This window comes from Trematomus bernacchii, unplaced genomic scaffold (genome assembly GCF_902827165.1).
Source record: "Trematomus bernacchii unplaced genomic scaffold, fTreBer1.1, whole genome shotgun sequence".
NCBI classification, from domain to species: Eukaryota; Metazoa; Chordata; class Actinopteri; order Perciformes; family Nototheniidae; genus Trematomus; species Trematomus bernacchii.
Window position 1 is genome coordinate 182,353 of NW_022987580.1, and position 14,404 is coordinate 196,756.

The window sequence follows — 14,404 nt, forward strand, 5'->3', positions numbered from 1 at the left end:
AAGAGATTTTCCTCAATAATAATAAAACAACTAATAAATTAAAAAATAAATAATAATAATAGCACCTTTCCTAATGCTCAAAGGTGCTTTACAACCAAATAAAAAAAATAAAAAAAATGTATATAAAGTAAGTAAATAAATAATCAAAGAAAAAATAGATAATATTTGTTGCAGAAATATGCAAATAAGCAGATCTGTTGACCTTCTGAGTTTGACACGACCCCTAAAGGTTATCCTCATAAAACACAGCTAAATGTACCTTTGCTGTACAATTTTTAAATGTACAATAACGTACATCTAATGTAATTTAATCCTAACAGAAGGAGAGACAGTCATAAAAACAAACAATGTGCATACGCGTACATTGAATTATATCTTATGCAAAGACGAGGGAAGCCCTTCTTTGAGGCGATGTTGTCGGGAAGGCTGCCAAAATGCACCCATCAAAGATTGACGAGGGTTAAGCTCCCATAATCAATATGACACCGCTAAGTGCCCTTTGATGGAGCTGCACGCAGAGGAAAGACTTTCTGTGTGCCCGGCTGCTCCCCCCACCAAGAAACCAGCATTTGTCCGAGCGCTAAATGGTCTTCTGAATGTCATTGTCACGGGTACATTAACTTTTATACGAGTCTGAGAGACGGAGTGAGGACGAGCGGCCATTTTCGTTTTCATTAGCGTCCATTAAGGCTGCCGTCACACGGACAGGAGCAGCGGAGAGATTTCAGTCCTGCTCTTACACTTTGAAAATTGATCCTGCACCATGTTACATGTAAATAGGTCAATAAGTATCACAATATAAAAGTAATGTAACCTGATTACTGTGTATTGCATCAACCCCCTAAGGAGCAGGAGAGGACTCTTTAAAGTAGAGACACTACATACTGATATACACCTGAACATCAGCAGGAGAGGACTCTTTAAAGTAGAGACACTACATACTGATATACACCTGAACATCAGCAGGAGAGGACTCTTTAAAGTAGAGACACTACATACTGATATACACCTGAACATCAGCAGGAGAGGACTCTTTAAAGTAGAGACACTACATACTGATATACACCTGAACATCAGCAGGAGAGGACTCTTTAAAGTAGAGACACTACATACTGATATACACCTGAACATCAGCAGGAGAGGACTCTTTAAAGTAGAGACACTACATACTGATATACACCTGAACATCAGCAGGAGAGGACTCTTTAAAGTAGAGACACTACATACTGATATACACCTGAACATCAGCAGGAGAGGACTCTTTAAAGTAGAGACACTACATACTGATATACACCTGAACATCAGCAGGAGAGGACTCTTTAAAGTAGAGACACTACATACTGATATACACCTGAACATCAGCAGGAGAGGACTCTTTAAAGTAGAGACACTACATACTGATATACACCTGAACATCAGCAGGAGAGGACTCTTTAAAGTAGAGACACTACATACTGATATACACCTGAACATCAGCAAGAGAGGACTCTTTAAAGTAGAGACACTACATACTGATATACACCTGAACATCAGCAGGAGAGGACTCTTTAAAGTAGAGACACTACATACTGATATACACCTGAACATCAGCAGGAGAGGACTCTTTAAAGTAGAGACACTACATACTGATATACACCTGAACATCAGCAGGAGAGGACTCTTTAAAGTAGAGACACTACATACTGATATACACCTGAACATCAGCAGGAGAGGACTCTTTAAAGTAGAGACACTACATACTGATATACACCTGAACATCAGCAGGAGAGGACTCTTTAAAGTAGAGACACTACATACTGAACTACACTTTTTTAAATGACGTTATCCCGTTACTGAAACGCCTCTAAGATGCACCTCGAGGATTCGGCAGTGGCTAAATGTGCCGGTGTGAGACTCGGTGTCTCCAGGCAACTGGATCTGATGGCTCCTTTGTTGGGGGTGAAAGGTTGGAAGCACTCGTACTAATCTCCTTGCTTCACAATTAAGGAACACAGGAGAGCTGCTCGAACCTCTTCCCGCTCTCAAACAACAACAACAAAAAAAGAAAAGGGATTGAAAAGCTCCTCCATTGTCCCCCTTCTCTCTTCACTCCCCGATAAACTCCCTCCCTGCCTCCCTCCCTCCCTGCCTCCACGCTAATCGAAAGGTATTTGCACTGTAAATTAAAAGGGCCCTCGCGCCGATGCCGTTTTAAACACGGACGTGCTCTCTCAGATGTACACAAACAGATCCAATCTAATTACAGAGGGAGATTTACTTCAAAATGCACAAAGGATCCCGGGCTATTGTTGACGTTGAGTCCAGTGTCCCTCACCCCTTTCTCTCTCTCTCCCTCCTGGGTGAATCCCCTTTATTCTCAAAGTCGCATCGCCAAGGTTAAACAGCGATATCGGAAAGTGAGGGAACCCTCCTGACAAAACCTTTTCATTCCTGGTAGATTTTACTCTCTTTTTCATTTTAAACAAGCAGATCCTGAACAAAGGCTTGCAAATGGGGAATAGTGACATGAACACTTATGTGTAATATGTTCCTATAGATAATATTATTATTCCTACTGGCTGCTCTTCGTTAGTCCATCCATTACTGTAACACAAAGCTTTATGTCACTATGTGCAATAATACATGTACTGCTGTTATATTCCACACTTCATTCTACAATGTTACACTTGTATTATTTTATTAATACTGCTGCTACCTACTTATCTACCTGAATGTGTACTTCTATAATGTTATATTAAATACTATGTGCATACTTTCTATGCCTATATATGTCTGTTAAGTATTTCTATATATTTCGGTTGCTTAGGGAGATTGTATATTGCAGAGTATTCAATTTATTCAATATATTCTTCATTTTTTTATTTTTTATTTAGATAGATATATGTCCTTTCTTTTGAGAATGTATTATATTTCTATCTTATTGTATCTTTTAAATATGTTTAACTCATGTAACGTTTGACAACACTGCTGCTGTGACACAATATGTTCCCAACTTGGGATGATTAAAGTATCTTTCTTTCTTTGCTGTAATAATGTAAATGTCCCCCGCAGAATAAAGGGATTCTGATTCTCCCGAGGATTTGTCCGACAAAGCATCGCCGGGGTTGCATTGTGACGTTCGCTGGAGACACATCCTCAGGGTCAAAAAAAAAAAGGGTGGTTATTGGCTGGCTAGATTTGCAGTGTGTCCTGCTGACTTCCATTTTATGGCCTGTGAATCGCAGAGCCCTCTGGGAGTCTATAATCCATCCCTCCCTCCCCTCCTTCACCCCTACCTCCCACTGCCCATTCCACATCATTTTATTGGTCTCTGGATGTGAGGCTGCTGTCCCTGCTTCCATCCATTTCTATTTTTTTATCAAGATTCAAGGCTCTTATCGTCATTTGTACATAGCTACAGTGTAGATATGTTCGAATGACAATAAAAGCCTTGAATCTTGAAACAGTGCAACACAATAAAACAGATAAAATAGTGCAATTAAATACAAATAGAATAGAATAGAAATAGTGCAAGAATAGTCTATATACAAGTAATTGGAATATGATATATTAGAGTTGCAAACAGATGTTATGGATGTTCTTTCAAAAGATCCAAGGGCCATGTGGGGATTCTCCACCGTACGGACATCCCAATTTGTTTCTATACTGGATCCCACCCACCTATTCCCCCACCCCTTAATAATAGTAATACCAGCTCCCTCCCTGACAGGCTGTTGTCCCACAGTTTCCTGCTGAGATGCATCAATGACACTAAGCCTCGCAGTGCAGAGGCCCAGTTGGGTATTTTTTTTCTCAATGAGAGAAGCTGGGTGCAGTGCCAACTCTCTTTCACACATTTTATCTCATTTACACACATCGTCTATAGAGCGGTGCGGGGATGACGTATTTCTGTGTGCCGATCTGGAAGTTAGCATCTCCCCTGGTTTCCTCTACGAAAAGCCAATGGGATACTTAGACATTTTGTTGAGAAGGATAAAAAAACGAACGTTGGGCTATAATGGAACTACAGCACGGTCACATGACTTCACGTCGACACCGCTAAGCTAAAGGTGGCTAATGTTGGGCTATAAAGGAACTACAGCACGGTCAAATGACTTCACATCACCACCGCTAAGCTAAAGGTGGCTAATGTTGGGCTATAAAGGAACTACAGCACGGTCACATGACTTCACATCACCACCGCTAAGCTAAAGGTGGCTAATGTTGGGCTATAATGGAACTACAGCACGGTCACATGACTTCACGTCGACACCGCTAAGCTAAAGGTGGCTAATGTTGGGCTATAAAGGAACTACAGCACGGTCACATGACTTCACGTCACCACCGCTAAGCTAAAGGCGGCTAATGTTGGGCTATAAAGGAACTACAGCACGGTCACATGACTTCACGTCGACACCGCTAAGCTAAAGGCGGCTAATGTTGGGCTATAAAGGAACTACAGCACGGTCACATGACTTCACATCACCACCGCTAAGCTAAAGGTGGCTAATGTTGGGCTATAAAGTAACTACAGCACGGTCACATGACTTCACATCACCACCGCTAAGCTAAAGGTGGCTAACGTTGGGCTATAAAGGAACTACATCACGGTCACATGACTTCACGTCACCACCGCTAAGCTAAAGGCGGCTAATGTTGGGCTATAAAGGAACTACAGCACGGTCACATGACTTCACGTCACCACCGCTAAGCTAAAGGTGGCTAATGTTGGGCTATAAAGGAACTACAGCACGGTCACATGACTTCACGTCACCACCGCTAAGCTAAAGGCGGCTAATGTTGGGCTATAAAGGAACTACAGCACGGTCACATGACTTCACGTCGACACCGCTAAGCTAAAGGAGGCTAATGTTGGGCTATAAAGGAACTACAGCACGGTCACATGACTTCACGTCGACACCGCTAAGCTAAAGGAGGCTAATGTTGGGCTATAAAGGAACTACAGCACGGTCACATGACTTCACGTCACCACCGCTAAGCTAAAGGAGGCTAATGTTGGGCTATAAAGGAACTACAGCACGGTCACATGACTTCACGTCGACACCGCTAAGCTAAAGGCGGCTAATGTTGAGCCTGATGACGTTTAGTCGTCTTATTTAGACACTTGTTAGCAACGGCCATTTATAAATTCACCAGTGGGGTATTTACTGACTTGTTTTATGTCGTAGAATACAATTCATTCAGCTTGTGTTAACCAAAGACCTTATTTCAGGCTAACAACCAAAAACAATTTCAGGAAACCATTGACTTCTAGAAGAAAGTAGTAAAAGTAGTAAAATGCTGACTCATTTCCGGGTTCTGGCACTCATTCCTGACACCACTGTCATCACACCTAGGCTAAAGGCGGCTATTTACTGACATATTTGATGTCCTTACATAAGGCATCTAAACAAATATCCATTTAGAAACTCACTGACTTCCACACCAGAGAGCAGAAAGTGCTTAAATGCTAACTCAGTCCCGCGTCTGAGGACTCATTCCTGCACCACTCTCTTCTCACAGCTGTGCATTACTACAGGGTCCCTCTGAAGCCCTGCTCGGTATCCATCAGCCGAACAGAGGATCTTCCTCTGCCTGGAAAAACTCATTTAGATCTTATCTGGGGAAAAATCTGTTTGCTGCGAGAGCGAGGCAGGAGAAGTGACTGTAGTCTAGCTAGTGCCACTTGATTTAATTTAGCCCCCGATAGTGTCTCTGACCACTTCTTATTTTGGGAGGTGAGTGAGAGTGAGTGCTAAGGAGGGGGAGATGGAGGGAGGCGAAGAGAAAGAGCTATTTGTTTACAGAGGGAGAGGGAAAAGAAGCAGTGGGGTTTTAACAGATCGTTGTACAAACATTTAACAGTAAGTAGATATTATACATTTTAACAAGCCCTTTCTCTACATATCTAGACAGAAAACACATACTTTTTCTGTTGATTTTATCCTATCCTTTTCTTAATACTGTAAGTTAATTGATTAGGTCAATTTAGCAGTAACCCCAAAAGACTGCTTGTTCCAGGAGTTTTTCCTTCTGCAAATGTGTCTTTTTTTAAAGAAATAGACAAAATAATACCCTCATGAAGTAGTACTCTGATCTTTAACTTAAAGAAGACACATTCTCAGGGTTATATTTGTATTGTGTGCCTCTACTGTGAGACGTTGCATGCACAACAACCTTAGGGAAAAGCCCCAAAAGCGAATGAGTTGTAGTAGAGTAGTTCAAATAGAAATACTAAACTAAAGTACCCTATATCTGTTCTTAATTGCAGTACTTGAGTCATTTCAAACACAGCTTGATCAGTTTTTGAGTGTGATGCTGAATTCATGAGTCTTAGCCTGGTGCTAATAAAGATTTAAACTCACCAGATGACACAGACAGGAAGCTCAACACGGGAACATTCTGTGATCAAAAGTCTTAATGCTAATGCACATCTGCTCTTTAGCGCAGTGTGCCTCGTAAACATGGATATTTTCCATTTACAGAGATCATTTCCAACATTTAACAGTGAGCAGCAGGTCAGTGGAATCACACATGCAGAGTGTTGTATGTTCCTGTGTGCGTGTGCGTGTGCGTGTGTGCGTGTGCGTGTGTATGTGTGTGTGTGTATGTGTGTGTGTATGAGCAACACTTGTGTAGCACAGGCTGCCCGGCTGCAGGAGTATTTGCTTTGCTTATCGCCGCCCTAATGCTCACTGACAACTTAATAACATCACAATTAACTAAATGCTAAACAGATGCCAGCGCTGGACTAATGTGATTGAGACAATCGGCTCTTTTGACGTGACCCCTGTGCAGCGCTGCCATTGGCCTAATTTACTTGAGTGACATGACTGGAGTGTGTGTGTGTGTGTGTCTTTGTATTTGAGCTAACTGATTGCCAGGCCACCGGCGAACAAATTACAAGGAAGAAAATAAATAATGTCACTAAAGAAAGAACAGTTTTTAACTTGTTGTACTCCCCTTTCACTCGGTACTACAATTGTGAAGTACTTTACTTGATTATTCATACGTTTATACTTATACTCTACTTTCCCCTCCACTACATTCATCATACAGCTTTAGTTACTTATCATTTCCGATTATTATTCAAAAATTATCTTTTGAGAGTTTATCAAATATGATGTTTTGTCATTCTTTACTTGAGTATTTCCATTGCATGTTACTTTATGCTTCTACTGTGACATGTCTCCATGCTTTAATGTTCAAAAATGTCTTTATTTGTCTCATACTTAGCCTTTGCAGACCATTGACATGCACTAAAACCTATATAACACACTACAGGAAAGAGGAACACTCAAACAAAACTCAATCTGGCCTCTTTAAGTAATAGATGAGAGTACTTCTTCCACATCTGCCTGCATGCTCTCCTCTTTCTCTGTCTCTCCTCCCTCCCTCCCTCCCTCCCTGCCTCTCTTTCTCCAGCCAAACTATTTCTGGCTTGAGAAGAGAAAGTGTTTACTCTGCGGCAGAGGCCTGCTGGAGTCACGCTGTGTTCCCACTGGCTAAACCCACCATTGCCACTCCATGGTTTGCATTTTTCCCCTGTATTACAAGACTTTAAAAAAAGGAACGGAGGGAGATAAAGGGAGAAAGAAAGAGTGAGCAGCTTCCCCCCCCTTCTATTAAATGTGGATTTTCTCTGGCACTGCCTTGTATATATGTGTGTGTGTTTGTGTGTGTGTTGAGATGATTCATGTATAAACAGGAACACCAACAGTTGGACAACAAATTCTTCAGAGCTCTCATTTCTGCTCGGGTCACATGAGAGAATCTGGCCTCAGTTTGATGGATGAATGTGCAGATTTGAGACCAATTTAAAAAGTACGCACTTGGATATACACGGAACAGATTGGCAGTTACAAGACCTTTAAAACGCATAAATCACTAGTTTCAAATCTGCATTTTCCAGACTAAAAACAAACCAAGAGAGTAATTTATCTCCAATTCATTCCTTAGTGTTTGTTTGCGAGCCACTTTCCCTTCTGTGAACACATTCTGACCTTTTGCTTTTCTGCACAGTTGAATCAAGAGGAATGTGAGTGTGGTGTGTTTCACCAATAAAATACAAGAGCTATAAATTATGGTGAGGGACCAAAACAATCTAATGAAAAAGAGAGATGAAGATAGCTTTACAGAGTCTGCAGCTCAGAAATGTTCGACAGTGAGAGGCTGCAGGAAATGGAAACGACACGTTGGAAGAGACTGATTTAAAGAAAGCATGTTTCCAATCACAGTGTGGGACAAACAGATATCACAAGGAGGACATGTGTAGAGTGGTAATGTACATTCACTTATTTTTTAACAGGAACATTGACTTCTGTTTGAGTAACTTAACCACATTTCCCAAGATGAATATATACAATAAACAGCTGCTTTAATCTTACTGCTCCTGACTGAACAATGGAATACAAACTCAATCGAGTGGTGCATCTCTATTATTCCCTACACAAAAATCCAATGGGATCGCGTTGACTGAAAAGAGGGAACAGGAAGTTCTTAAATGCCGACTCATTGCCCGGTTTAAAACTCACTTTTGCAGCCCCCTATTTCCAGATCAATCTTATTTTTCTGGCCCACAAATTCAAACTCAATATTACAAATTAAACTGCTACATGTGATGCACAAATTCACGTTGGAAAAACCTCCATAAAAAGACTCCGGTTTTGAAATAATGCGACTAAGAGAAAAAAGGGTCTGAGCACACTTGCAAACGTTGTTATTTGATGACATTTGATGTTGTTTCTCTACTCTATAAAGTAGCTACAGTAAGAGGTTTCACTACCAAACCTCAGTATTATATTTTAAACATTCGTCCTGTAACAAATTAGATACATTCTGGATAAACTAAGATAACCATCCGGGGCCATGACACATACATAACAGTGATAAATCAATATATCTGCCTTATCAGAAACACAACTATTAGGGTGTGTTCTTCTCCATTTTAAAGGATGACATTGACTGCTATTTAAACTTTATTCTAAAGTGCAGTTTGGAGCGTTCTCATCTCAGTATGCACATCACATTACGCTCTGCTTCCTGCCAATCACTACATGATGAAACTGAAGTGTCCACGAAGAAATCTTCCTTATATAAGCAAAGCTACTTTAAGACTGGAAGCATACACTGCATGACAATTAAAAAAAGGACCCAAGGTAGAAGTACATGAACTACACATCTAAATGACAGCAGTGTTTTTAATTCAAAGATAAAAGCTCAATGAAAGACCAACACACTGCGAGTCCCAGGTTGCAGGAATTGAAAGACTGAAGCGATGCCATCCAATTTAGGGAAATATGTGACAAAGAATTAGCTGTCTGTAGATGTAATGCGACTCACAAGTGGCTCTGGCTCCTGACCACAGGCATTCCTGGATCTATTGGGGGGGGGGGGTGTGTGTGTGTGTGTGGTGTGTGTGTGTGTGTGTGTGTGTGTGTGTGTGTGTGTGTGTGTGGTGTGTGTGTGTGTGTGTGTGTGTGTGTGTGTGTGTGTGTGTGTGTGTGTGTGTGTGTGTGTGTGTGTGTGTGTGTGTGTGTGTGTGTGTTGCCAAAGAAGGGGAAGGTTTTCAGTGTGTTTGTGTTCAGTAGGTAAAAACAGCCACATGATGTTTTGCCGATAGTTACCGTTGGCATCCTACCAGTCGGCCCCCCCCCCCCCCCCCCCCCCGCCCCCTTATTGACCTTTAAACTATTCCCTTCTGCTCCAATAAACACCAACTGTAACGAAGACGGTTAAGAAATGTGTGTTTTAGGGTGGAAAGTATCTAGGGGAGTACAATCTTTAGGTACTTGTATTTTTACTACATTTATATGAGAGCTTTAGTTACTTTACAGCAGTATATCAAGTTAATACAATTAGGCTTTTATACTTTTACTTGTGTAAGATATTTAAATGCAACTTGTGTACGACATATTTACAATTTAGTATGGATACTTTAACTTAAGTACTACAAAGATTCAAAGGCTTTATTTGTCTAATGCACAATATCTACAGCGCAATTATGGCAAGGAAAATCTGAAGTGTCTTCCAACAATGCAATATTTGATATACTTAAACGGCAAAGAAATAAAAATGTCCAATGAAAAATAGTGCAAAAGAAAAAATGTTGCTAGCAAGTTGAAGGACAAAAAAAAAAAAACCTATACAAAGAATACAACCAAATGAAATGCTGTGCAGTAGAATAGACACTGAATGCTGTATTAAAACATGTGGATTCTCCCACCATTGCATGTGACATATCCAAAAGGCAACTCAAGAAGAAAAAAAAGTGGTGCAAAGTGAGAAAGAGGGTTTGAATCACACTGCAGCTGACACAGGACACGCCACAATAGTTCCCATTCAGAGCGACAAGAAACAGCCTCAGTTTCGGAGGCCAAATATTGTCATCAGAGAACATTAGCCAACGGCTGAAGCGCTGCCAAGAGGCAGAGATCAGATCTGATGGCCAACAGTAACCCCATGCTCACACCACACACCCCCCCACCCCCCCCCCTCTGATGTTGTGCGTCTCGGTACTGTACACACAGACATTTCTGTATAAATAAATCCATGTTTGTTAAGCTTTTCCAGCTCAAACTGATTCAACACTGAACTGTCCAGAGGAGCTGTTGTTGTTGTTTGTTCTGCTGATATATGCCTATTTAAACTTTATGATGGATGAAAAAGATATGCGTATTGAAGAAATAAACATGTATGACTAAAGAAATGCGGGATTCCTAGGGTAAAAAAAATGCATTATGGTGGCGCCAGATGAGTAGCAACTATAACACCAAAGTGTTCATCCTCTGGGGAGCATGAATGTGTTCAGTAACTTACATTATTTGACTTATCCTCAAAGACCATGAATATTCATAGTATATGTAAAAGTTGTTTGGCTAGTAGTTAAGCAGTATGTAATGCGACTACATAGAAGAAAGTCCAAGAGGGCCTCACAAAGAAAAGTTAATGGTTAGGATGAGAAACGGAGGTTACTTATTGTAACCTTAGTTCTACAGATCTGCCTTGGGATATTTTACCAGAGCCAATTTGTTCATACTGAATAGTAATATGTTGTTAACCTGGGGAAATTTAAGTGGTAAAGCTTAAACATTAACCACTTAAAGTAGTGTAAAGTGCACAGAGAAAGTTCAACTGGGAACCATATGACGCAGGAAGGTTATTACAGTAACCCTAGTTCTATAGATCTGCCTTGTCATATTTTACCTCGAGCCAATTTCTTTAAGACCAAATAGTAATATGTTGTTAACCTGGGGAAAGTAAAGTGGTAAAGCTTAAAAATGAAGTAGTGTAAAGTGCACAGAGAAAGTTCAACTGGGAACCAAGGTTATTATAGTAACCCTAGTTCTATAGATCTGCCTTGTCATATTTTACCTCGAGCTAATTTTTTCCGCAGACCCTGATCCCTGAGAGGGGCTCAACACATGATTACTATAACATGACTGCTTATGTCTGGCAGGAAAACATGTCTGGCCCCGGCTGCTGCATTTACGCCCGAGCCCCCCCCCCCCCCATTCGTTCCAGGCTGGAATTTCTATATTTAGAGCGCTGCTTTCCGCTGTTATGGCTCTCGGATCATTAGCCTCGTTTAACCCTCCTTTACCTCCATGGATCTGATTGGTTGAGGGCATGCCCTGCAGGAGTAACCCCCCATATCCTGCACCTTCCCCTCTTAAATGTTAAGGAGGAATAGGGGGAGGGGGGTATGAATGGATGCAAATAAACAGTGGATCCACGCAATGGGAGTGTGAGGGTCACGGCTTCAGATCAAGGACAAAACAATAAGATGATGATAATGATGATGGGGGCCAATTTGGGGATCTGGCTTTAATTGGCATTCAATGAACACTCGGTAGTTAGTAGTTTAGTTGGTAATAGTAGTTTATAAATATAACATCTGATGATACATTTAATTAGCCAACTGTTTATACAAGAATCATTTAGCCAAGACAATTATTTTGTAGTGTAAAAATGTCAATAATTGTCCAAATGTATTTCAAACTTTTATTTGCATTGGGTACTTTTAATACTTTAATGTAGCTTTTTATATCTGCTTAATTTCACTTAAAGAACATTTTCAATGCAGAACTATTAAACCAGAGTAATTTTACAGTGTGGTATTAGTACTTTTACTTAAGTACTATTTTAGGATGATCTATTAGCACTGCGGTTACCCTAATCTCTTCTAAAAAGCCAAATAAAACACAATAAAATCTATTTTTCACAGTATTCACAGCAACAAAGAGAAACAAAGGGACTCCCAAACACTCCGGCACATACCTTCATCACAAACAAATCAAGTTCCCAACGATGATGGAAATTGAGTCAATCCTTCCCCCAAATTAAAGAGTTCATCACCCGTCTTGAAGCTGTTCTGGGTCATCGCACATCTGCTTCAGGGGGATTTACTTTCTTCCTATTTACATCTTGGCACCTACATCGCACTCATCTTCCAAAATCTTCATCGTGAGCACTGATAAACAACTCCGGCCTGCCAAGATCCCCCAGTTTGTTGATTACTGTTTGGTCTGTTTTGATTTAGGGCGAGGGGGGACTAATCTGAGATGATGTGATCTAGCTATCTGTCAATCCACACACACACACACACACACACACACACACACACACACACACACACACACACACACACACACACACACACACACACACACACACACCACACACACACACACACACACACACACACACACAGCCCACTACACACACACACACACACACACACACACACACACATACACACACACACACACACACACACACACACACACACACACACACACACACACACACACACACACACACACACACACACACACACACACACACACACACACACACACACACACACACACACACAGAGACTGATTTGTGGAAAAACACAAACAGATTGGGAGTGTGAACGGGACCTGGTGATGCCATGTGATGCAAATGTGTCTCTGTTTGAATGTGATCTGATTCTTCCTTAAGACCTTTTCCCACAAATTGGACGCGTTCGGGACAAACCATCCATTGCAAACATGTCGATAAAGCAGAAGGACGTGATATGCTTGTGTTTGTGGTGTGTGTGTGTGTGAGTTCCTACCGGTGTGTATCTTCCGATGAGACTCCAGAGATTCCTCCGTCTGGAACTGGGCTCCACACTGGTCACAGACTATGGCCTTCTCACCAGCTGCACAACGAAAAAGGAGACAAAAGCATGGATGTTTAGCACATATTCACACAAATGTTGGGGACAAACTGTGCGAAAGGGAGATAAAGATTGCATATTAAAGTTAAGGCGGAGACAACATACATATTATTTAAATGCAACTTCGTATCTAAATGTCCCATTTGTAAAGTACCATGTCTCAAGTGCGTATAGAGTACTTTTCTTTTAGGAAATAGATGGACTGTGATGTTGGAAATGCTTTTGATTGGCAGTATGATACTGTGTAATCTGAAGGCTTAAGATTTGATATTTTTTATTCTTTTAGTACAGGCAAGACATACAGATAAGGGACTCACAGTATGTAGTTAGTAGTAAACACAGTATGAGTTTCAGTCGGTGTTATAGTGAGAATGTTTTATTGGTTTACAGTGCTGCTGCTGCCTTTATCTAAACGTGTTAAAGCCACCAGACTTCATTGACAAAAACAAGTCAATCACATTGCATTATGGTCTAATGTTAGTGTTTTAAAGGGTTGAATCATCTTCTCCAAAGTACAGACCGTGGTCAGACCACCCCGCCTTAAAAACACTGAACTAGCCCCTTTAATATGAAAGGAAGATATATTTATGCAGCAAAAAAATGTAACACCTCTTAAAAAAGGCCCTCCTAATAAAACCAGTATGAGTTTAGGTTACTTTGCAGTCAAACTGTTTTTTAATTGTGAAACTGAAGCCATTATGAAAGCCACCAGACTCCACTAATTTGACCTTTCTCACTGATGCTGGTTGTCCATTCCTAACTCAATTGGTTATTTAGCATTAATGTGTAATTGAAGTGGTTTAAAGGGTTAAATCGGCTTCATCAAATTAGATATTACAGTGACTTTTGACCTCATATAACTCCACTTCAAACAATCCCTTTATCGTGAAAGGCCCAAACTTTTCTGCTTCTCATCTAAACCTTTTAAACACTTCTCTTGCACCACGTTTTGCTTCTTGCATGTAGCCTTTGAGCTATGACCTGGATTGCCATGTTAACCTTAACTTTACTGTTACACTTTAGAACAATAAAAGCCTGGCATGCACTTAAATAAATACCTCATAAGAATCCCTATACTATGCTAGGCGTATCCATTGCATCTCCTGATTCATAGCCAAGTAATGGTTCAGTCAAATGTTCTTGCGCCACACTTTGCTACTCGTATGTCCCTCCCTTGAGCTATGCCATGTTAACCTATACTTTATGAGTGTGTACACG

The 14,404-nt window shown here is 40.8% G+C and overlaps 1 protein-coding gene across 1 annotated transcript in view; it reads right to left on the bottom strand.

Moving 5' to 3' along the window:
• zbtb16a (zinc finger and BTB domain containing 16a) overlaps nt 1-14,404 on the bottom strand; it is a 178,038-nt gene that overhangs the window by 52,133 nt on the left and 111,501 nt on the right. The window contains exon 4 of the mRNA XM_034126998.1: nt 13,082-13,168. Within this exon, the coding sequence (XP_033982889.1) occupies nt 13,082-13,168 (87 nt within the window). The remainder of the gene's footprint in view (nt 1-13,081; nt 13,169-14,404) is intronic.